Source organism: Xiphias gladius, chromosome 8, assembly GCF_016859285.1.
Source record: "Xiphias gladius isolate SHS-SW01 ecotype Sanya breed wild chromosome 8, ASM1685928v1, whole genome shotgun sequence".
Lineage (NCBI taxonomy): Eukaryota > Metazoa > Chordata > Actinopteri > Istiophoriformes > Xiphiidae > Xiphias > Xiphias gladius.
Genome location: NC_053407.1, coordinates 18,952,800 through 18,978,703, shown reverse-complemented (window position 1 = coordinate 18,978,703; position 25,904 = coordinate 18,952,800). Strand labels below are relative to the sequence as shown.

The 25,904-nt window shown below is 39.9% G+C and overlaps 2 protein-coding genes across 6 annotated transcripts; both read left to right on the top strand.

Moving 5' to 3' along the window:
• Positions 1-337: 337 nt before the first annotated feature.
• myrf (myelin regulatory factor) lies at positions 338-21,433 on the top strand. 5 transcript variants are annotated; one of them, XM_040133672.1, is made up of 26 exons: positions 338-964; positions 9,967-10,057; positions 10,193-10,468; positions 10,952-11,013; positions 11,712-11,934; positions 12,047-12,147; positions 12,317-12,431; positions 13,339-13,534; positions 13,636-13,712; positions 14,406-14,516; positions 14,623-14,713; positions 15,357-15,557; positions 15,836-15,944; positions 16,153-16,262; positions 16,344-16,504; positions 16,628-16,700; positions 16,800-16,882; positions 17,002-17,070; positions 17,499-17,566; positions 17,743-17,817; positions 17,898-18,125; positions 18,299-18,392; positions 18,815-18,877; positions 19,423-19,528; positions 19,678-19,752; positions 19,905-21,433. In XM_040133672.1, the coding sequence occupies exons 1-26, from the start codon at positions 919-921 to the stop codon at positions 19,983-19,985; spliced, it is 2,985 nt and encodes a 994-aa protein (XP_039989606.1). In that variant the 5' UTR covers positions 338-918; the 3' UTR covers positions 19,986-21,433. The 5 variants fall into 5 exon arrangements, with proteins under 5 accessions (XP_039989606.1, XP_039989605.1, XP_039989603.1 ...); XM_040133671.1 differs by having other exon boundaries at positions 14,623-14,728; XM_040133669.1 differs by having other exon boundaries at positions 14,623-14,761.
• A 1,831-nt stretch (positions 21,434-23,264) lies between these two features.
• tmem258 (transmembrane protein 258) lies at positions 23,265-25,881 on the top strand. Its single transcript, XM_040133805.1, has 4 exons — positions 23,265-23,400; positions 23,754-23,863; positions 25,486-25,614; positions 25,719-25,881. Exons 1-3 carry the CDS (start codon positions 23,398-23,400, stop codon positions 25,610-25,612), a joined length of 240 nt encoding a protein of 79 aa, XP_039989739.1. The 5' UTR covers positions 23,265-23,397; the 3' UTR covers positions 25,613-25,614; positions 25,719-25,881.
• Positions 25,882-25,904: the final 23 nt, after the last annotated feature.

Genomic DNA, 25,904 nt, shown 5'->3' with positions numbered 1-25,904 from the left:
GTATTTTTGCTTGAGAAATAACTGAAATGATAAATTGATTATAAAAAAAGTTAACTAATAGTTAATGACTTGTTGGCGACTAAATCAATTAATTAATTAACCCCTGCAGGTCTTTACAGAAGCTAAAGAATGTTTGAATGGAAGAAGATTTAAAAAAAAAAAAAAATACATATTTAACATAACATTTTTAAGGTTACCGTAAACCAACAGTTAGGTACCACGAACACTTTGTGCCCTTATAGAAACGTTAACGTGAACCGTTTTTTTTTTTTTTTTTGTGGGGGCCGGGGATATTTGCAGCAGCCTGGCGCACATCCCTCACCTGCTTCAGCTCCTCTCCATCCGACTCTCTGCTGCACACATGCTGTGTGAGAGGGAGAGGCAAAGGAGGAAGGGGACTCGGCTTGAGACACTCGGGAGCCAAGTTTAGACAACTTTTAACGCAAACTTTTTTGACCTCCTACTTTCCCGTCGAGTTTACCATTTTCCAGCAGGCTGATGATACTTTTCGAGAAAGGAAACCAAAGTTTATTATGAAGCTTGTGGGAGCTGAAGTGAAGGTGCGCCTGAAGGGAAATGCTTTCACTTTGTTCTTATATGGATTTTTGTCGGCACCTTAACTGAAAAAAACAAAAACAAAAAAACAAAAACACCTGACTCTAGTTTTAAAGTTACAGCCTGTACCATAGAGTCGTTGGAGGCGTTTGGCCATAAGGGACGTCAGTCCAGTGCCAAGTTGCTGAGCAGGAGAAAGACGTTCTTCGCAAGAGGTGGATTTATGTAAACTAAACCAAAAAAAAATTCACGACGACTACAATCTGGATTCCGCGATGTATATGTGAACGTTTCCCCGATCCGAATTGACTTCGTTCGGAAAAGGGGAGCCTTTAATGGATTTTTTAAGTGGGACCCGCTAGGATGGACGTGGTAGATGAAACAGAAGCGTTACAGAGATTTTTTGAAGGTAAGAATTCCTGATTATTAGACGCGCGCGCGCGTGTGTGTGTGTTTGTGTGATAGTGTGTGTGTATTTATACAGGTCAGTATGATCTCATTGCAGATTTCAGAAATTTGCATCGCTTTTGTTACTTTCACTACCACTTTGAATTGTGAATAATTTTTGTTTAAATGAGGAAAAAACTAAATGTGTTTAAGTGTCAGCTTCTGTCAGCTCCAGTTTTACCTGGTGTATTGCATGTACACAGTTTAGCCTCAGAGTGAAAAAGCGTGGTTAAACTGCTGCATGTACACATGACAGGTGTTTAACATCACTATGATCGGATAATATTTGCATTGATCTTATAGGACTTGTGGCTTTTTGGTAAAAGTTACCCAAACATTAATGCGCAGTGTGTTTTCCACTTCAATTTTTCTCTTGCCTGTTCATCTGAACAACTAAAAACGCAAGAAGGCAGGAGGGTTAACGGGTGCGGGGAGCAAAAGTGCTGGTGATGGGTAACAGATCAAGTTAAACGGGGAATCCTAAGAAAAAAGAAGTGGTGGTGGTGGTGTGTGTTTGTGTGTGTGTGTGTGTGTGTGTGTGGGGGGGGGTAGGAATTTAAGTCAAGATAAATGGTGTGTTTTGCAAGGATACTGTGGCACAATGTGTGTGTTGGCGCGGACATGAGCAATGTGATTTCAACCAGTGATGTGGTGTTGCTCATCATAAGGCAAACAATTAGACATAGAACCAAACTCAGTTCAGAAAAGGAGTAAGTTATGTTTATCCCCCCTAAAACAGCTTGATAAAAATACAGTATTTAATGTTATGGCTTTAAATCATTGAGATTTTAAAAGATATACAAAAAGAGTTTGTTAGTTTTTTCTGTATTATATTCCTAATTTACCAACCATTTTTAGTAGGTCTGTGTCCTGTGTGTTGACTTGCAGACTTGTCAGTTCAGTCCAGAGAATATACATGATTTTGTGAACCTTATTCTGTCCGTCATATTCCCGCAGTACATTTCATATATCGCAGACAGTACAATGACATATTGTCACATTTGTTAAAGGAGTTTTCACTGTGGTCTGTGATTTACAGCTTGTCACAGAATTCACATCTTGCTAATTAGAGTTTTTTTTTTTTTTTTTTAAAGTAACTTAAGGTCAAGTGTTCCAGGAGAATTCAAGCACACATAAAAACACATACTGGGGTTTATGTCTAATGAGTTATCTGTAGAGAGACTTTACACTTTATTATAGTATACACAGAGTGTTGACTTAAATATACACAGCCATCCATGATTGTCAGAGGTTCCTTGCCATTCTGACAGGAATTTAGTGTGTTTACATTCTTGCTTTGGGAGTTGGAGAGATGTTCTTACTTTGGCTTTATTTCAGCCACTCTTGCTTGGAATAAAATGTCGACTTGTCCATGAGAGTTGTACAGTAGGTACTTATTAGATGCTTATTTTCCAATTTAACTTTCTATTTTCTCCTTAGTAACCCTAATGTTATATATTTAGTTATATATTTCTCAGATCATGGGTTTCCGGCGTTTAAGCAAACAGCCTTAAATTTAAATCGGTGACAAAAAGTTAGATCAATAAGTCTTCCATTTTAAATATTAGATAATTAGTCAGTAAGTGTCCATGTTTATCTTGCGCTGTACCTGAAAGGCACACACACACATACAAACACACACACACACACACACACCCACGCGCACACACACACACACACACACACACACACACACACACACACACACACACACACACACACACACACACACACACAGTGAAACACACACAGAGATAACACTATAATGGATTTTGGCAGAGGAAAACTGTGTTTTAATAGGATTAGTGAAATATGTATACATTCAAACTAATGCACAGTGTACATTCCTGGCATAGCCCCGGTGACTGTTAAAACACAATGAGGTGAGACTGGTGTTTCTCCTCTGGTTTTTGGCCTTCCCCAGGCTCCCGCTCTCTCTGACTCCATTAGAGTGACAGTGAGCAGACAGGGTGAGGAGGTGAGATAGTGCAGACTCAGGGTGGAGAGAGACTGGCCTGTTGAGAGAAACCCAGCTAAACCACCAACCCCCTCAAAACTTGACCTTCTCCTCTCTGACTCACTTAGACAACAAACAGTTGTCTCACACTCACAGAGTCATGCAAGCACATACAAAGGATAATCACATTTATTGCTCTTAAGTTTTTTTTATTCCCAGTAGTGCCCCATCCTTAGTCATCCATGATTTAACTTTCACCCTGTTACAATTTTAACTTTCACCCTGTTACATTTCCAGCATGTCCTGTAAAACATGTGTTGGAACTGAAACGTTCATGTACAATATTTTGGAGATTACTGAGAAAAAGTATCACTTTTGGCACCGAATAAATGTGGATCCAGGAGACATGAGACTGCGTATATATATGACAAAGACAAAGAATCTATGTTCTTGCTAGTGGCTCTTTCAGGTTGTACTTAGCCACAGCGAAACTTTGAACTTAATGCTAACACCAGATTCAGGGCTGAAACTAACACTCATTTTCTTTACCAATTAATCTGCTTACCCTCTCAATTAAATGTTTGGTGCATAAAAGATCATAACAGACTGAAAAATGGCCATCACAATGTCCTAAAGTCCAAGTGACACCACAAAATGTCTTGTTTTGTGTGAACAAGGTTCCAAAATGCAAAGACACCCAGTTTACAGTCACATAAGGCAAAGAAAACCAGCACATCTTCACAATTGAGAGACTGGAACCAATTCAATTTTTATACGCATAGTGTGTGTAACGATTATTAAAATAGCTGCAGATTAATTTCCTGTTAATCTACTAATTGATTAGTCAATTAATTGTTTCCGTTGTCAGAAACTAACTTACTAAATAACCAACCAACTAACACCCTCAAAATGACGATGCTAAAATGATGATGTGTAGCAGGTACAGTGTTTACAATGTTCACCATCTTAGTTTAGCGTGTTAGCATGCTATCATTAGCAAATTTAGCACAAAAACAAAGCACAGCTGTAGCTGAGGGGAATGTCATGAGTGAATTTTACTGAAAACCACTAACGTGAACCCTCACGGTGGTGCCAGAGAAAACGTCAGGGGATCACCAAAGTCATTAAAATTCATTGTCTAGGAACCATTATTATTTAAAAAAAAAATGTTTTTGCCAATCCGGTAAGTAGACGTTGAGAAATTTCACTGGATAAATGAAAAATTTGACCTCATGGTGGCACTAGAGTAAAGTAACGGAATCATCAATTTCATTAGAATTTATCCTCTGCAAACCACCACATTTCATGGCAATCCATTAAACCACTGTTGAGATATTGTAGCCCGGACTAAACTTTTGACGCAGCCAACTGACCGACTAAGAGCCATCAATTTGAATTATACTTGTGTAGGTGGACGATGCTGTTATTAGACTGTATCTTCCAGAAATAAAACTTAGAGCATATTCACCTTCTAACCATCTGAATCTGTCGGTGGATTAATCATGTTCTTACTCCATATTTGCCTTTGAAATATTAACAAAGATGAACAAACCCACGAGACTATATCAAAATTCCTACTAAGTCCCACTGTCCTCCCACAGCAGTTGTGAATCACCAATGGTTCCTCTGATTTACGGGTTTACCAAATTGAAACGGTTAGTGAATTGCAGTTACAGGGTTGTATTGTTTTTGATCAGCCAGGCTTACAGTGCTTATGATTGGGTTTAGGTTTTCATTGCTGTACCTCGCTCCCATCAGTGCTGACTTCCAAATGATTAATCCTCAGCCAGCGAATGTTGTTTATGGTAGAACTGGACCCTGTAGGATTGATCACTTTTTGTGTTATCTTTGTGTGCAGTAACTAAATAGAGGCTGGTATGGAAAAAACAAATTAAGTGTGTCATGGGGATGTTTTCTTGCATTCTAAATGTGATCCTGTATTATATCATTGCCACAAATATCTTTATATATCCCAAGCACGGCCATAATAAGTGCAGGAGCTAATCAGAAGTGTTCTTTCTGAAATTCAGTAGTTATAAATAAAATAATATACTTCTTCTACTCATCTGGTTTAAATAAGTCTGCTCTCGTGCTCAAGTCTGAATTTTGAGCATTATCAATCTAATAAGCCAATATTTCCTCTTCATCTTCTACATGTTCTTCTACATCTTCTTATTTTTCTTTTTCTTCTGTGTCCTCCTTTGCTTCCCCTTGCTCTCTAGCTTCCTCTTCTATTTCTCCCTCGGTGTCTTCTTCCTCCTGCTTTTTCTCTCTCTCCTGCTACGCTCAATGACGCTGTCTGGCGCGGGCCCTCAAACTCAACCTCACATTTGCAGTGTTTCGGTTTTTTTACCAGCCTTGCTCCATGTCCTGGTCCCAGCCTCGTCACTCCCGTAATCTCCTGAGCCAGGTCCACCGGTGTGACCAGTGCTTGTGTACGACAAGGGCTGTGTGTGGTAGCCTGGTACAGCCCTTTCTCATGACTGGGGAATAATCCTCATTATAACGCTCTCCGAGCCTTTCTCACGCACATTCGCACACATACACAATATGCTTTTCGCGCATAGGCATGCACGCGCAGACACACACACACTTGTTACACCGCTCTGTGACTCTCAGATCTGCAGAAGAAAGTCCTTCAGCCCCAGTAGGGAAACATGTGAAAAATAGAGAGGAATTGTTCTTCTCATCTTCTGTTTCAGGTGCTTTCATCTCAAGGACATCAACATGCTTTGGCTACGCGCAGGTACTCTGCCGCTCTGTCCGCTCTGCTTCTCTTTAGATGTGATTTATTAGTCCATAATGTCATAGCAATGCTCTTCACTCTTCTACCAGTAACCCTGTCTTGTAAACAAATGGAGAAGGTCTATAAATCTCAGGCTGTGTCAGACCTCTCTAACACTTTCCTCTGTAGATCTGACAGATTTCCTTTCAGAATTTACCATTCGTGTCTATTTGTATATCTGTGTTAAAATGGTCAATGTAGACCCAATTCTTGTGTTTCTAGACTGTTGAGCAATCTCTAGATCAGCTGTGAGATTGTTTGATTTTGTACATTGGTTATATGGACATTATTAAAACCGCTCAGGTTATTTGTAGTTGATTTTTGTGTCAGGGTCTAGTCCAAAATGATACTTGGGGAAAAAAGAAAGATAAATAGAGAACCTCATTAAAATCAAGCTAAATGTGCATGAAGGTACAGGACATAGACTGATGGCACCTGTTAATTTACTATAGACGACTACCTGTTATATAATATGTTGAATGATTCTACAAAGACTAGTTTAATCTTCTGTTGCAAAGCTATTTTAAAAAAAAAATATTTGTGCATTATGTAATTTGATGTTAAATATCTTAGCAAATGTATCAACTGTCTGTACAGGATGTGTGAATATGTGTTGTGGGTTTGCAGCCAAGTTCCTTCTGGTCTAACTGTTTGATAATCAGATGGACTTTGTTCCTCCTTAGTAAGACACTCTGGAAGTGTTTAATTATTAACACACATGTGAGTGTTATACAAATCTCATCTCGAGGCAAAAATCTGTGAAAAATTGAGATGAAGAGATCCTAAAAAAAAATTGTTCAAGTTCAGCTTTTATGTTCAGTCAGTGGCCTTAATAATATGTTATGAAAACTCAATTACAGACAAAATAGAAAGACAATTACTATACTTTCTATTATTTAAAAAAACACGGAAAAAGAGGGAAAGGCTGTACATTTGACTGAATGATATAAGTCAAACCATGTTTAATGGGCACTCACACACTCAGCCCTCTGTTTGTGTTCATTTTAGATTATTACTGCTCTGACAACTCAGGCATTGAAATGGTGGCATAACACACAAACACACTGACACACACACATTCATACATACACAAACAAACAAGTACACGCACACAAATGCATGCAAATGCTTGCACATGTACACACACACACACACACACACACACACACACACACACACACACACACACACACACACACACACACACACACACATACACACACACACACACTCCCCTCTCAGCCCCTAATCTCTCAAAAGGCCAGTCTGTATCGAAGTTGGACTGACAATCATTTCACTGTTTCTTGTTGAGCACAGCTGGACAGAGAAAAACATAGAGGACAGGGAAATTTACACATCCAGTTCACAGCAAGTTAAACTTAACCGATTCAGTGATTTAGTGATTTCAGTAACTTAATTTATGTTTCTGTTATTCTTTATCCACACAAGAATAGCAATTAATGACAGCCTTAACTATAACTTTCCTTTATCATTACAAATGTGACATGGCAGTGCTCTTGTTTGTAGATTGTCACAAAGGTGGTGAAAAGTTCCAGAAAAGAGGCAACAAAAATATCTTTTCTTATTTGAAATGTTGCAAACTTATGGGACACTTACAACGAATGAAAGGCAATCAGTGTGGTTCCCATACTCTTATCCTGGCCACAATCTTCAATCTGTCAAGTCTTGAGACAATTTTAATGTTGGGGTTTTGTTGCTTTTTTTGACTCAGACTTGGACTTAGGTCTTGATCAAGTCCAGTTAAGTCTCTATGTAGTTTTGTTCTCTGTGATTTTGTTTTACCAGCAAAATTCTCTATTTCCACAGAGTAGTTTGACATGCATTTTACCTGCTCAATGAAGTGTGCGCCTGTTAACTTTCTGTTAGCTTTTAATGTTACCTCAGCCTCTACACAGTGATCAACTTACTTATAGTTATGTTAGTTAGAGTACATTGGGGTGAATGAAGGTGAACAGATGAATGGAGGCTACATAAAGGCTGGATAAATATGTAGAGGTGTAACATCTGAAGCATAACGGAACATTGATTTTCTCAGGCCCATATCTTTTGAAGGTTAAGTGCAATTAATAAAGTAATTTAAATAATTGTTTTTAATGTCTGCTATTTCCAGTAGTATGTATTTATATAGCCCAAAATCACAAGTCACAACTTTTCCTTAAAGTGCTCAACCAGATAGCAGGCACATCTCCATTTGGTGCTGTTTACCAGAATTTGTCTCCAAGTACAGCTATTTCTCACTTCACCAAGTTTTAATTTGCATAATGGTCTACAGTTTACCCATTTTTATCCCAGTCCCCAATCAAGACCCCATAAAGTGGGTCTTGGTAGGGGACTTGATTTACAATGTAGGTCTTGAACTTCTGCCACTTTTGACTTGAACTCGACTGTGCTCGTTCTGGGACTTCGCTTGGACACAAAGATGGTCTTCACTACAGCCCTGTTTCATATTTTCTCTCCAGTTTTCCTCACAGGTTCTTCTCTCAATCATTCCATCCTTGGACATCAAACTTGTATTCCGTCTTTCTTGCCTTCGCTCTCCTCAGCGTCCATTTATCTACCCTCCCTTCTCCCTCCATCTCTCTACTCTTCGTTATCAGGCCTGCCAGGTTAAATTTACTGCCTTTTCGGGTGGGGTGCACATCTGGATCTTATTTAAAGGGAACCATCCTGCCTTTCTCCCTTCGCATTGGCACGTCGACATTAACCATCTGTTTCTCCCCAGCAAAGAAAGTCAGTCAGTGTAAACATGCTAGTTTTCTCAAAGAATATGGTAATCTGAGGGTTTATAATGTTAAACATTACAATTTGGGTTGCTCTATATCTGATTGGTTAGAGACAAGGGGTTTGTTTTGTGGGTTTATTGATTGATGGTTTTAAGATGTTGATGTATATGCTGCTGTACACTGTCAGCTCTGGGGTTGGGTGGGACAAAGCACACTATTCACAAGATGATATAGTCCATTAAATCATTTGTGGTGAATGACAGGGATTCATGGAGAGGGTTAGGCGAGGAACTGTGACAATAATACCGATAAATAACATTTCTTTATGGGTTTCTGATGAAAGGTGAAGTGTTAGTGGATGGCAAAAAGACAAAAAGAGGGAAAAAGAGAATTTTTTTCTAATGCTAACACAAAAATTCCTTGCATTCCCAACTGAGTAGCTGCTTAATCTATCAGTGTGTGTGTGTATGTGAGTGAGTGAAAGAGAGAGACTGGGGTTTGCCTGCCCACCCACTTAATACCAGGTCCTCACCCTCTGCTTCACGCCATCCGTCCTGTTCCCCCTCTCTTCTCCCGCACTCACTCTGTCTCCAGCATCTGCAGTTTGGGACAACTAGCGACAGCTTTAAAGAAGATTCATCAATTTCTCTCATGTAACATTTTAGTTGAATGTTCTGTGTGAAATAGAAATGATTTGTTTATATAAAGTGATTTACTCTTTTCTAAATATATGCATAAGCAAGTGCTTGTTCTGCATGTTGGTTTTTTAAAGATTAAATGGGGTCATGTGTTTGGGATTTGTGAGGCTTTGGCTATCAAAGGGTGAAAATGACCCTGAGGTGAAGTCAGGGGAGGAGTCAAAGCAGCCTTTTAGATTTGGCTCAACTCTGATATAGACATAAATTGCAGTGAACAAAAAAAAACGGGGACAACACAATCGAGTACTTATGATGTAGTTACTTAACATTAACAGCTTTTTTTTTTAAATAGGGAAAAGGCAGCTGAGGTACAAAAAAGTAACCATCAACTGGAATGATTCCAGTCTATATGTGTAATCAGTTGGAGGTACTATATCATCAGTATGGGATCTGTTATGTTGAATACTAACATACTTAGAGTGTTGGTTACTCCTGAAACCTTAATCTTTAAATTCTCTGTAAACCTATCAGAGCTCTTTTTTTTTTTACATGATCTTCATTATCTTTTCAGCAAAAGGTAATGACATTTTCTGACATAAATGCCTTAATACAGTATAATCAAGTTCTTCTGAATATGCAGAAAAAGCTACAAACAATAAACAAATTGAGTTCATTATATGTTATTAGATTAGTCTTATAGGGAATTGTAATGACACAAACTTGTGTTGAAACTACCACTGCTGTTGTGGCAGTGTGTGGAGTTGGTGAAAGATTCCCGTTGCTAATTCCCAGATGCTCTCCATCTCCCTCTCTGTGTTCCCAACCCTCCCCTCTCCACAGGTCATGATATTACCAGTTCTCTGGAGCCAGCCAACATTGACACCAGTATCCTGGAAGAGTACATCAGCAAGGAGGACGATAGCACTGACATGTCAGTGGGGACTCCACACCAACCCAGCAACGTCAAAACAACATGCACCAACTGAATCAGATCATGTCGTTACAAAGGAATTTGTTTTTTCTGATAAGGCTAATCCCTTTTTTTTCTTCCTCCTCTTTCTCCCAGCTGCTTCTCAGAGGTCCACAGCACCCCAGGACCAAATTACTCATCTCCCCAAGCAGGAGTGTCCTCCTCTGGGGGGTTGGTGTGTGGTGTGAGCCCCCCTATTCCACTACGCCAAGGAGCCCCTCCGCCTGGGCCCCCTAACTGTCAGAACGCCTACCCCCCAGGTCCGTCCCTGGGCCTCCGACACAACTACCCCTGCCTCGGACAACAGCAGCAGCAGCCGCCACAGCAGCAGGCTCACATCAAGCCTGAGCACAGGGGCCACTACGCTCCAGGGTGAGCACGATACCACAGAGATGCTGCCGGCAGCTCACATATTAAACGTGAAAACAGGCAGCAATTGCAGCAGATGACGCAGTATTTTTTTAAGCGTGTAACGAAGCCACAGACACACCTTACTACAGGTCTATTATGCAGTCAATACCTGATTAAGCTTCATTTGTACAAATAAAGCATTAGCTGGTCAAGAGGGGGAGTGAGACTGATAACAGACAGAGAGAGAGTCAAATTACATCCTGCAAAGAAAATCCTGACGCACACAACCTTGTATAAAGAACTCCACTAGCTCTGATCCCAAAGGAGAGTTTCTTCCTGAAATATATGGGAAGGTTAGAAAATAAGAAGAATATATGAGGGAGGGCTTACCAACTTTAAGCATGGTACTATTTGAAGAATTTCAATAATTTGGAAAGTCTGATGTTATTGCATGTGTGAATATAACATCTACTGCTTTCTGTTTTTTTTTTTTTTTTTTTTTAGGACACTACCTGAGTCCCCTCCAGACTCAAGCTCAGAGCCGTACTCTCCACAGCAGGTGAATGGTAAGTAGCCTCTCCCTGTAAAAATGTGAGAGAAAGAGTGAGTGAGAGAGCACACAAGAACACAAAATGGTACCTTAATCTGTAGAGCGCACTCTGACACTGAGTCAGAGGAAGTTACAGAAGTATGGATTATGTGGGTCACAGCAACTTCTCTGCTTAAGTCAATACCTGTTACTCATCACTTCATTGTATTTGAACAAAGCATAAAGGTGAGGAGAAAATCAAGATCATGTGCAAACAAAAAAATATATGAAGACACTCATTTATCAATCTACGGTTTACACGCATTGTCTAGAAAATGTATTTTATCATTTAAATTCAATTTTCTTAAGTCAGTCTCATTTCAAGTGCTTCCAAAAAGAATACACCAGTGTATGTTTGGCTTGTTTCAACACACAAGTTGAACAACAACAGTACTCAAAGTCATTATGTACCTCTTGTCGCTCACACACCTGTGTTGGTCTTGCCCATTAGTAAAAAGGTGTGGAATAGTGTTATCTGATGGGCATCCCTCCAGTTTTGAAACAATGGAAAGAACCTTTAGCCAAGGTTGGAGGAAAGTGGATTAAACTGGCAAGATGAGATGTAAAATGGACAGATCAGTCCTGTGGAGGGAAGGCTGCATTCTGTGTGCGATGTATAAAAACACTATGTATAATCATGTAAACACTGTGCACCCTCCCCGTTATTTCTTTAAGATCCTCACATGATCAGGACCATGACACCAGAGAACATGTGTCACATGACTCCAACGCCACCCCTCCCACCACACGGGCACTATACCAGCATGCATCGGGACATGTACCTAAAGCCTGAGCCCATGATATCACAGTATCCCATTGGTCTAGCCACGAGCGGAAGTGGAGACATGCAGCAGACACAGATGCTCCATCAGCTGCTGCAGCATCCTCAGGGGCAAGAGTGAGTCATGAAGATGTGCGGTGGTGCTGTCCATTTTGGACGGACGGAAGGAATGATGGGAAGGAGGAGAAATGCGCACAACTTTTGACCGTGTTTCCATTTCCTCACACAGCGGCATCCCTGTTCACCAGGCCAAGAAGAGGAAGCACTCTGACTCTCCCAACAGCACCCTCAATTCCCAAATCCTCACAGGTATCATCAAACAAGAACCAGGTAGGCAGGCATCTTTCTACTCTTCCTCATCTGCTCTACCTTACGCTCACCTGCTCTTACCTACCCTTTAACTCTCACATAGATAAATACTTTTGCAGACGAGTATTGGACATTCTTAACAATGTTTGGTCTCGTTTTAATTGCTGCTATTTGGAACTGTTTGTCACAGGTTTAATGCAGGATGCAGACAACACCTACTTGGACCCTAACTATCAGTGCATTAAGTGGCAACCTCACCAGCAGAACAAGTGGACACCACTATATGACGCAAACTGCAAAGAGCTGTGGGTGGAATTTATTTTGGCATGTCCGTACATCTTGAGGTCTTTATTTTGCAACAAAAAGAGCCGAAAACCCTCCTCAGAGACAGTCAAAAATGAAACCAGTTATAATTGGTTAAATGGATAATTCAGCAAAGTATAGAGTGGGAGTGGCAAAGGAATAGCAGGGTTGCAAAGGTCTGCGAATTCCTCAGAGGTGAGCTGTGCGTGGGAGTGAACGAGCACAGGGTTTCGGCTTAGAAAGACAACGTGAGGAGGGGGTAAAGGGATAAATTAGTGTACACCTACTTTTGCTTTTGCAATGCCAAAATAGAAAGAAGTATAGATAGGGAGGAAGGTTAAAATGAACTCACAAGACCTTCCAGATATGTTATCAAAACTACCGGGTTGCCCATCACAACTTTGAGCACGCCACACCTTTGTAGAAGGAACAGAGGGTTTTCATTTGTTTTAAATTGGATTTAAGTCTTTCAGAAGATCTTAGTCCTCTGTGTAATAAAGTAAAGTCACCAAAACTGAGGTCCAGAGGCCCTCAGGGGTACGCAGGGTTTCAAGGTGTTCCAGGGGTCCAAGCGGTTTATTTAAGTTTATTTAACTATAATGTCACTGGCTTAAAAGTTATCATTGCCAAAGAATAATAGAAGAATCATAGGTTTTACCCTCTTCGTATTACCTTCACACATAACAGTAGCCGGTAAAATGTCTGGTTCTTTATCAGATAGCGCATGCTCTATCCATATGTGTATCTAAAAACATGCAGAAGCCCCTGTAACAAAGTAAAGCGTCTCCCCCTGGTGAAAAAAATGGCAAAATTCCACACTTCAGTTGAGTTACAACAAATGCAAGTTCACTTACAGTTTGTTTCCCATTCACATTATTGACATACCATAATCTCTTTCCTTGTCTTTAGTCCAATGCCAACCTACCGTGTTGATGCTGACAAGGGCTTCAACTTCTCCTTGGCTGATGATGCTTTTGTTTGCCAGAAGAAGAACCATTTCCAGGTCACGGTATACATAGGCATGCTGGGCGACCCCAAGTACATTAAGACAAGTGAGGGCCTGCAGCCCATCGACTGCTTCTATCTCAAACTCAACGGAGTGAAGGTGACTGAAAGCAAAATGGTGTACAGGACATCAGCGTGACAGATAATTGTAAGCCCCCACATTGTATTTAGTGTATGTTTTATTTCTCTCTTCATTGCTAGGTGGAGGCCATGAACCAGTCCATCAGTGTGGAGCAGTCCCAGTCTGACCGCAGCAAGAGACCCTTCAAGCCAGTGCTGTGAGTCTGAACACTTAAAAACATTTAAAAAAACCAAAAAGATATTCAAGTGCCCTTAACAAGATTGACACAATTCTTACTTGCTGTAATCATTCTGGCCATTAAAAAATGCCCCTCTTTCAGTGTAAGAAATGGAGGGCAAAATCTGCAGTCCTCTTTTTGTGCAGTAATGCATTCAGAGGTTTTATCTGAAGTTAATATGAGGCTTCAATTAGACAAATAAAGTGAGAATCTTCCAGAGATGCTGTCCTTTTAGTATAAAATTCCCTCTTTTTGTTTCCATGTTGAGCTTCAGTGGAGGAATAGTAGCAAAAAGAGGGAATTTCATGTCAAAAAGACTGTAACTTTGGAGGATGTCCACTTGATATGGCTAATTCAGACTGATGAAGCCTCATATTGACTTCCACTAAACATTTTTCCACAGAATGAGGACTGTGGATTTTGTCCCCCATCACTTACACTGAAATCACTTTAAGAAGGGATCTTTTAATGGCCAGTATGAACAGAAGGAATGATGGCAGCAATTAAAAACTGTTTCTATGATCTTATTGGCACCTGACTATTGTTTTAAGAAAGACTTGACACAGTGCATTGCGAACCTCTCCTTTAATTGAAGCAGAAACAGTATACAGTTGTAGAAGGAGGATTTCTTCCTAATGTCTCTCTCTCTCTTTGTGATATTGTTTCTCCCAGCGTCACCTTGCCCCCGGAGCAGGTCACAAAGGTCACAGTGGGGCGGCTCCACTTTAGCGAGACCACGGCAAATAACATGAGGAAGAAAGGCAAACCAAACCCCGACCAGAGGTGACACACATGCCATCACATCATCATCATCTTCAGCATGTGATTCACAATGGTCCAGTGGAAGCTCTAGTAGTCACGTTTCCTCCTGATGTTTTTGTCCTTGCAGGTATTTCATGCTGGTGGTGGCGCTGCATGCTCAGTCCCACAGTCAGAGCTACACTGTGGCTGCTCACGTGTCTGAGAGGATCATCGTCAGGGTAACGTCTGGCCATGTCTGTCTGCCTCCTACAACAATCATATCCCTTGTGAATGTGACACCTTGCTCTTGGTCTACTGTACACACCTTTCTGCATTTCAAAATCACTGTGTCGAACTCAACATCTTCTCCATTTTCTGTCTTTTCATTCCTTTTATCGGCATGGCTGTGATCCCCAGCACACCTACACTCCTATGAAACAAAGCATATTGTCTCTGTACTGTAAAAAACGTGTATGTTTAAAACCGATAAATCAACGGGTTTTTTAAATTATTGATTTAAATTAATAATTGTGAGAATTTTCTTAACACATAAAAGGAGATTTGCCGTTGTCCTTTAGATTATCTAAATTTTAAAACTCCCCAAATTTGTAGATACATGGTTTTCACTGGACGACGATGGTATTGTACTTACTGCAGATGTGTAAAGTATGGAAAGACAATTTAGAGTGAACTGCATGAGCTTATTAAGTATCAGAAGAGCTTTTTGAAAGCTACACACTCATTTCTTGTTTTTGGCTAAATGTGCACAGGGGGACCACAATTTATCAAACAATGTATGCCTATTTGCTTTTTTTATACATTTTTGGAAATATCTGAACCACAGTCTCTCTGTGCACCTTCTTCTTTGTCTTTCTGTTACAGGCATCCAACCCAGGCCAGTTTGAAAGTGACAACGAGGTGCTGTGGCAGCGTGGCCAACTACCAGACTCTGTCTACCACCACGGGAGGGTTGGCATCAACACGGACCGGCCGGACGAGGCCCTTGTCGTCCATGGCAACCTGAAGGTCATGGGCTCCCTGGTGCACCCGTCTGACATCAGGGCCAAAGAAAATGTCCAGGAGGTCAGAAAGACACTCAGTGTGTATGTATATGGGTGTGTGTTTGTGTGTGTGCATGTGTGTGTTTCCAAACCTTCAGTGTGTCATTGTGTTTCTCATGTGCTTGTCATCATGGATCATGTCATACACAGGCCCATGGCCACCACAGTTCCCTGACCGTGCAGTTTTACTCTGAGTTTTGTCTTTTCATTATACTTGATCCGAGCATTTTCATCTGCAACATGAACGTTGTGCTGTCATACCATCTGCATGGGCGTCATTGTCATTTTGCCTGTGTATAGGTCGACACCACAGACAATTTGAAACGGATTTCTCAGATGAGGCTGGTCCATTATCAGTACAAGCCTGAGTTTGCTGCCACCGTGGGCATAGAGAACACTGCAGAGACTGGTAACAACCTCATGAATAACCTGTGTTCAAATTTAAATGTTTAGATCCATCATCTCATTCTTTGTACACTGTATATCATGTTATCATCTTAATGTCTTAATATCTGATCTGTCTTTTGCTCAATGTGCATCATTATGCAAGCATGCCCTGTATCTGTGCATGCTGTCATCCTTTTGCTGCTCTTTTTCACTGTTGAATCCTGATGCAGGAGTGATCGCTCAGGAGGTTCAGCAAATTCTGCCTGAAGCAGTGAAGGAGGGGGGTGATGTGGTGTGCGCCAATGGAGAAACTATTCCCAACCTGTTAGTCGTCAACAAGGTAAGGAACACACACACAAACGTACAGCACGGACAGGCATTACTACCAAACACACTAACAGCTCTCCCTCTAATTTCAAAGGACCGTATCTTCATGGAGAACGTGGGGGCAGTGAAGGAGCTGTGTAAGCTGACAGACAACCTGGAGACTCGTATAGACGAACTGGAGCGCTGGAGTCGCAAACTGGCCAAGCTGCGTCGTCTTGACAGCATGAAGAGCACTGTGAGTGGAGGCACTGTCAGGTGAGAGCAATGACTAATCGCTACAGATTTAGGCTTCAAAGTGGATGTTACATGTTGACAGAGAGCATCTTGTGTGAGTAGAAAAGAAGCAGTATGTAACTTTTGCTATTCTTTTGGGTGTAGCCAATCAGGGAGCTATTTTAGCAGGACAGGAAGTGGCCCACTCAAGAAGAAGACAGTCAAACCTGGGAGCAAGGTCTGTGGTGATGCTTCGTGTATTTAAAAACGCACAATAAATTGGTGAACAGCAGGATGAACAGTTTTCAATGGAGGTAATGTGGTTTTTTAATTGCAGAACTCGCTTCCAGATCAAGGCTGCATCAGTCAGAGATTCATGCAGGGGACCATCCTGGCACTGGTGATTGTCATGGCCTTCAGGTTAGAAAAAAAATGAAAAAGAATGTGTCTGAATAGGGCGTGGTGGGGAAAGAAATCAGATTTATCTGTGCACAGTAAGGATGCGATAATATATTGGATCTTTATTTGTGTCCCTACAGTGTCATTTCCATGTCTGTCCTTTATGTGCTGACTCTTCACCATAGAGGAGACGTCACAGAGAAAGATGGGTATGTGCTTTTCATGAAATCAGATGCTTGTGCTTTATGAAGAAAGAAATCAATTTTCCACTTCTCTTCTTTAATATCTCCTAGAATAATGATATCTGTCCCTGCTTTCTGTAGCTATGTTCCTTCCTGTGTTCTCTACATCTCTTGGATGCCCATCTTCACTGCCACTGTAACTTTCTGTCCACCCGTCTGCCCATGGTACGCTTTCAACATCCATCTTTCTTGCAACTCGTTTTATTTTCTGATCTACTCTTTCCCCCTTATCTTTGATTGCTTAGCTGGGTGTTTCTTTTGTCCTGTCTGAAAAGGGGATTGACTTCATGAGTCACATATCTAAACACCCTAAAATTCATTAGCTTTTAAGTGCATTATTATTTTAACTAAAGCATGCTCTCGACCTGCCGTACTGTTTCACCTGATTTGTGCAGGTCCAGAGCTGCACTGGGATCTGCACGCAAGAGTCCATATGTTCCACTGTCCACCACCCCTGCACCTGGTGAGTGGAGATCTCAGCTAAGTGACTTGTAGGATCAAACCTCTCTGTTTGGCTGTTTTGAAAACCACATTTAACAAATCGTAATAAACAAGCTCACTCAGAATATATAAGCGAATACACATATATTCTACTTAGATCTGATCCTTTTTATCTCCACCTCTCACAAAATCCTGCAGTGTGCTGCTCAACCCCAACCATAAACAACCAATCAACTACAGTTTTGACATTGAGTAACAACCAATCCACAACAGGTAAGTCAGCAAATGTGAGATGTATTTTCCTGTATTATTTATTTTCTCTTCGGTGCAGGTTAATTATCTTCCTTCTCTAGATTTAGGCAGCCTGGTCCCCACAACAGGCACTATTAATAAGAAGGCCAAGTCCAGAACGATGGAGAAGGATGGCCACCGTACAAACCGACTGAGTCACACCTCAGCACCTATGTACTTTGCCAAGTCCAAAAGGCCGGCACCTACAGACCTGGACGGAGTGGGAGCTACCAACCGTCTGCCCGGGGGTCAGCCAGTGCCACGTAGACAACGCAGCCTACACGCAAAGGGTAAATCCAAAAACACAGCCCAGACCCGGCACTTTCTTCACACACATAATATGCAGTATACAAACACACTAAAGCCATTTGTTTGACAACAGCAAACAAAGCTCGTCTACATACTGTACAAAGGAATGCTACGGGTATGGTTGCTCATAATGCAGCTTTCCTTACTTTTGCAGGACGAAGTTCAGCTCCCTCTCTGACTAGTCTACATATTGTGGAGACGAACCAAGAGATCACAGCACAAAGTTGTGTGACACCCAAGAGCTGCAGGTAAATACAGTGTATACTTAGTGATGTCTGACAGATTGGTGACGAATTAAAGGAAAAACCAAAATAAGTTGTCTTAGTGACCACAAGCACCCAGAACAACTTCAGTGTGTCTGAACACCATTCGTCCTGAGATATTCCCTCTTTTGGTGTTTTGATGATGATTGTGGAGAGAGCTGTCTTAAATCTCCCTCAGGTGTGTTGAGATCTGGTGATATTTTCATACTCATCAAACTAGTCAGTGACACATCATGCCGTGTATGGAAGCACCTGAATTTATAATGTTTCTCCATTCGTTTATTCTTTTTTTTCCTTCAATTTTTCACTTGCCTGTATTTTTTGATTATATACCTTTTTTTTTACGATTACAGTTTGAATTCAGGTCTCTGTATGCTGACACTACGTTTTCTCTACATTGACTCTAGCTACACAGTATCACTCCATGGAAAAAGAAATTCCTCCATCTCACAAATCACTTTGTACATGATGTGAGTACACAAACATCCCACTATCTACATGTCTGCACACGTACAACGCTGACACTTTATTATACTGGTGTAAATTGTAAACAGTAAATGTAAAAGGGAGGATTCCCTGAAAGAATGATGTCATTTTGCACTCACTTTAGGTAACGTAGAGACAGTATGTAATTGGTACACTTCCAACTCATTAATTCCAATTAATAAAAGCTAAGCTCTTTTAACCTAGAGCCTTTAATCATGCACAGCAGGTCAGCCAAATATGCAAAAATGTGTAGTTTGTTCAAAGGCGAGCATACATTTCAACATACTGTAGGTAAAGTTTAAAGTTGTCAATAATAAATTGATCATTTTATTATGGGTTTAATCAGTTCTTTCAAGGAAATTCCACCAGAAATCATTAACTGTTTTTAAACTCAACACAACAATTCACAAACAACTACTACAACAACTAATATCTATAATATTTATTTGCAGTTAACTTTCAAGAAAAGATTAGAAAATTGTTAGGAATAAACAGACCCGTAAAATAAAGCATTACCAATACATTGCAGGTCCACAACCAGCGTGTGGGTGCAACAATGTGGAGCCACCAAGGGACGTCTATGCCCCAACCACACAGAGGCAGAGCTCTATGGTGGTCAGAGGACATCAACAAAGGTACATTATAATATTTTTAATCATGATCCCTCATATAATTAAAACACATGTCCTTCTTGTGAAACTAGCATTGTAATTATCAGAACCTATTTCCCCAAGGGTGACTTATTGTAGAAGTACTAATTTTATGTCTTTTACTTTTCTCTAAGGGGACTCGTCACCTGTGGTCCGTGCCTGTGCTGTCTTTCCAGGACATCACCTATCACTTTCGTGTCTCCCTGTCTGTGAGTAAACCTGGCCTCCAAAATGTGGAGAATGTGGACACTACGTGGTTTCTCTGTGTTCCTCGATTCATTTATTGTAGTACTTAGTTTGAGTAAAGACATTGGGTGGAACTGATTAATGATTGTTATCTCCACATGCTTTTCATTTACAGAGTGAAGTGACTTGTGCCACTGAAGGAGAAACCTCATCGTACTCTGACTACCATTTTCTCATTCAAAGCAGCTGTGTCTGAGGAGGAAGACGGTGTGTCCCAAGTGCCTTTAAATACACCGCATTTCTCTTCTGTGGTTCCATTTTTACGCTGTTGTGATGGGAAAGGGTTTTTACTCATTCTTGTACATTTTTTTAAAAGAGATTTAATACAGAAGAAACTATATACCACTGTCCCCACTGTAATCCCCTCCATATGTATATGCATTAAGACATCTCTTTCTGCTGTGATCACTGGAGTTTGAAACACTGTTTAAGTTTCCTATTTTTATTCCTGTCACTGAAAATGTTTTAGATCATTGTAATTGACAACTGTGTTGTGTCACTGTTAACTGCTATTGTGAAAGTAACATCCATGAGTTTATAGCTCACTTTATTACTCATCAGTGTCTTCCATACCCAATATAAGCCACAATTACTTTTTCGCAGAATTCACGTTTCTAAATCAAGTCCAGGCTAAGATACCGTAGATGACACTGTGCACATTTTTTGTTTAGTTTTGTAATTCTATGAGTCTGTATGAACACTGAAACCAGTGTCAACTGAAAACAAAAACACCTTTCAATAGTTTTATACACTGGAGAGAAGATCGTTGGCTTCTGCTGAAGGCCTCAGTGAATGGTTGCAACTCACATAGAAAATATACCTCAGTAGTGTACACTGGCAAATGCTGCGTCTCTACAGTGGAGCTTTGTGTTTGAGACTGCTGCAGTCGACTAGACTGTCTTGTGTCCCCTCATGCAGCATCTGACTATACAGAGAGGAAAATACTGTGCAGTATTCCTTTTCTCAGTTGTGATGTTGAATGAAAGATCAAATCGTTGCGTAAAATTTGTATGCAAATGCATTCAACTGAAAAGCAAACCCCATGACCATTCCTTAAATGAAGGTGTCCATTTCAGCACATTCACTGGATAACATGCGATATGACTGGATACGTGAACGAATCACTGGAAATGAACATGTAGAAACACTGACAACTCTTGGCATCTGATAATGGAAATGCAACAAGTCCAACACTGACAATATTTCATGAACACTGGAATAGCTTACACTGAATTTTGCTGACTGGACGGAATGCTGGTGAGGCAATAAATGGCATATATCATTTCAGGTGCACGCCCAATCATTTCTGTAAAATGATACATCTCAGCTCAATGTAATTGAATTTATTAACACACACTGCACAGATAAAATTGGATATGATATACTGAACTCTTTCATGTATTTCTCTGGATGTGCTGAATACTTTTCCTGTCCCTATACAAGTAAGTATAAGCGGTGATAACTCTTGATATAACTGAATTGTGTAATTTTTTCCTTTCTATTATCATTTCTTGTTTCAAGAGTATTCCTCACTTACTCTCACCACCATGCCTTTTTTTTTTTTTGCTCTTGTCGAAATTAGTTTTTAAATTCATATTAAATATGTCTGTATTCAGAACAAAAAAAAACACACACACAAAAAAACACAATAGCATGTCTCAAATGTAAAATCAATACTATAGGATTATAGGAAAAACAGCCATCAGACAAAAGTTTATGGAATTTATCATAATATGAAGACACTGTATAATGTTTTTACTATAATTATTGTGACTTAAGTGGGTTTAGTGAACCATTTTAGCTTATTTATAATGCACCTGCTAGCATAATGAAACCACTGTAGCACTTTTTGCACTGTATATATGAACTGCTTTTTCTCTATCCAGTGCACCAGACTGGTTTCAGATACCCTGGCAGAACTGCATTATGTGTAACTGTATAGCTTAATTTTGTTACTACCACTGCTCCTTTATATCTGATGTGTTTTATCAAATGGTTTTTATAGTTGATATTTTTTTGGTCATTGTATTATCAATAATATATTAACTTTTAGCTTTTGGAGCTCAGAAAGGATTGATAAGCATGAAAACACACACAAATACATTTCTAATTGTAGCACTGTTTGATAAAAGAAAATGCCATAACACTAAAACTTGTTGCATACTTTAATATCACTACTTTTTCTTTAGCCCATTGTATCATTACATTTTCAAAGCCTTTTGTCAAAAACGTATGCTGTAATACTATGAATGCATGCAGTAAATAAATTTATGATTGAATTTTGTGCTGTATTTGATTGCCCAACTGCTCTGTGAGCTGAAAACCAGTTGTTCATTTTGTCCATTAGATGGCAGCCAAAGATTTATTAACATTAGTTAAGAATGCACATTACAATGTTTGCCCTGAATTTGGCTTGTCAGGTAATTGTAATGTTCACCAACCAATCAAACAAGCTTTAAGAAGCAAATGATTATGGCAAGGCAATGGGAGAATTTACATTACATATTAACATACTGTAAAGTCTATGGGTTTGAATATCGCCAGTGTAGGAGATCAAGATTTGCAGCGGTAGAATGTAACTAAGTACATTTACTCAAGCACTTAAGTACAAATTTGAGGTATTTGTACTTGACTTGAGTATTTTCTTTTCATGATACTTTATACTTCAACATCCCTGCATTTCAGAGGGAGATATTATGCTTTTGACTCCACTACAACTGTTTGACTGCTTTAGTAAGTTTACAAATTAAAACTTTACATTCAAAATATGTGAAGAGCTTGTAAAACATGATACATGATCAAAGATTAAACTGCCGGAAAGTATATACAAGTCGACCCGAAACCATTAGATCATTAATGGATTCATGATTTTTTAAAATTAATTTATTTATTTTTGATTTTTAAAAGAAAAATTCATGGCAACTACTTTGATCATCATTTACATCATTTTTCATGGAAAATTGCTGGACATTTCATGGTTTCCAGCTCCTCAGATGTGAGTTTTTGCTGCATTCTCCATGTAATTATTTTAATAATCACAATTACAAAACTAATGGCTGACAAAACAAGACATTTGAAGGTGTCACTTTGGGCTCTGGGTATTTGTGCATATCTCACTATTTTCAAGATCAATCAAGATAAATAATCAGCAGATTAATTCATGAAATGAAAATGATCATTAGTTGCATATAAAATGATTAAAAATTTGCTCCATCCAAAAAAGCTGCAACAGTGAAATGCTGCATACACATGTATGTATCATGCATTGAGCACTTCTACTTTTAATACTTTAAGTACTTTTTCCTCGTTGTACTTTCATACTTTTACTCAGGTAGCATTTTTTTTAAATGCGTGACTTTTACGTGTAATATTTTTACAGTGTGGTATTAGTACTTTTACTTAAGTGAAAGATCTGAGTACTTCCGCCACCAGTGGAGATTTGCACGCAGCCTGAGCAGAAGAGAAGCCTGACAGACTAAACTGAGGGTAGAAATTATTCACCTCACCGACGTAAACCGTACGTCAGGAAGACACCAGGAAGCGATAGTCAGTACGTGGCCTTTTTTCAATCTTGGACCGTAGAGACAAGAGCCCCGCGTCGTTACAAAATGGTAAAAATAATCAACTTTATCGTGATTATATAAGTTCAGCTGTAATGTATAATGATATACGGTTTATCTGTGCGCGTTATTCTCAATTTCACGCGTAAAACACTGCGGCTTCTGTGTGAAATAGCGCTCTGTGTAGCTGTAGATGTGCAGGCTCGCAGGGGAACGGAGCCGCTCATGTCAGATTCACCGATTCAGCCGCTCCATTAAAACCACACCAGACAATAAGTCATCATTCTGCGGCACTAATCAGACGCTTCAGACTGCGGACACCGTGGTCGGAGGTATCGTGGGGGTGATGTAGCCTGTCTAACCTGCCTCTATCTGCTCTCTCTCTCTCTCTGCTGTGGCTGCAGGAACTCGAGGCCATGACCAGATACACCAGCCCGGTGAACCCGGCTGTGTTCCCCCACCTCACTGTGGTCCTGCTGGCCATCGGCATGTTCTTCACCGCCTGGTTCTTCGTGTATCCTTTCCCCGCTTGTTCCACACGACACTGTTTGTAGTTAGTGTGAAAGAAAGGGTCGTACCACAGACCGTTAGGCTATTGCAAAATTGCAACCTGCAGTAGGACCATACAAGATTAAGTTAATGATCGTACCAGTAACTCTGGCCCTTTATAAATAAACGCACTGATGCTTTAGCTTTACATTAGGGCTGCAACTAACGATTATTTTCATTATCGATTAATCTGTCAATTACTTTTTCGATTGCTTGCTTAATCGATTTGTCTATACGTATCAGAAAGCTGTGGAAAATGTCCCTCACATTTTCCTCACAGTCCTGTCTTGTTTTGTTTTGTCCAACCAACAGTCTATAATCAGAGATATTCAGTTTATAATGTCAGCAGCAAACCCTCACACTGGCAAAGGTGAAATTAGAGAATATTTGTCAGTTTTTGCTTGAAAAATGACTGAAACCATTAATGGATTATCAAAATAGCTGCTGAATTATTTTTTAATCGATTAATAAACTAACTGTTGCAGCTCCACCTCACATTACTGTTGGCCAAATTTGTGCCTGCAGTCATTTGACAGATTTGCCATCGCTGCCAGTGGCACAAGTTCTCAAACCATAGCGTAAGATTTTAGATGTTTAATGTCTCCTACGACATAATGAAATGTGGTGTGTTTTTTAACCATACAATTGACGGTGGAGTACACTTTTTTACTCACTGGACATGAGTAAGCCGGCCTCTAAAACAAGACAAACATTGTAGTCACCAAGCTATTTGCAGAGAATTGGAACATGGCGACATTTCTCAAAAGAAGTATGATGGGGAAAAAAACCACGAGCAGACATTTTAAACAAACCCCAGGTTAGTCGGAAAGAGAAAACAAAGGTGAATGATAAAATTGCAACAAAAGCTGTAAGTTAGTGAACATCCAGACATGAAGGTTTGCGGAATGACTTCCAGCTTCAACTTGACCTATGGAACTTGTCAGGGAAGGGTGTACACACAGGTTTCCTGTGCAGTAAGAGATTATTACAGATATTTTGGGTGCATTCACTTTTGGTTGTATCTCCAAAAAAGTGGGGGCTAATTCGGCTAAACTGTTGGAGAAATATTAACTACGCTCATTTCATGCAGAAAGTGTTGTCTTATTGAGAGAAGTCCAGTTCCGTATGAGATATGAGATGATATGAGGTTGAGACTTAACTTTTACATCATGGTGCAGTACATCAGTCAGACCGTTTTAAAGGCACAATTTGTGATCACAATGTAAAGCAGAGGAGATTGAAAAATCCAGGATTGGAACCGAGTTGAAATCTTATGTCTTTAATATTTTCCAATGCTGTTAAAGGTGTGTTTACTGTTTAGTAAAACTGTGTAAAAAGGCACATTTTTGAATTATGAATTAGTTGATGAACAAAATGCAAATTTTTTTGTCTACATTTTCAATGAGCTCTTTTCAATAGTGATTCACGTGAATGTCATTATAGTATATGATAATACACTAAAACTATGGACAATTGCATAATAAGCTACGCTTGTAAATGAAGCTGGAGGCATTAGATTTAGAACAGAGCAAATAACTTGGCTGTTGGTTGGACTTTTTTTATGAGTTTGCCTTAACTTTTCAACAGCTATGAGGTGACTTCAACAAAATACACCAGGGATGTATACAAAGAGCTGCTGATCTCCCTCGTGGCTTCACTGTTCATGGGCTTTGGTGTGCTGTTCTTGCTACTCTGGGTTGGCATCTATGTATGAAGGTACATTTAAAATATTGTTAAAGCCTAAAGGTTTTTATTTTTAATCAATGAAACAGCTTTGTAGTTAACTGCAACTTTCCCTCCCCCCCCTTGTTTTCCTGCAGCTTTGGGTGACTGCCTTTATAATATGACACATTCCAGTGGAACCAAGGACATCATACAAAACAGGAACTGGATTTTGGATTTAATTGGACTGCACTGACAATATTTTGGGATCATATGGACTCTGGTTTTGTTTTCACAAGTAAAGGGGATTTGTACAACGTTTGTTGTCTTTCTTTGTTTAGCTT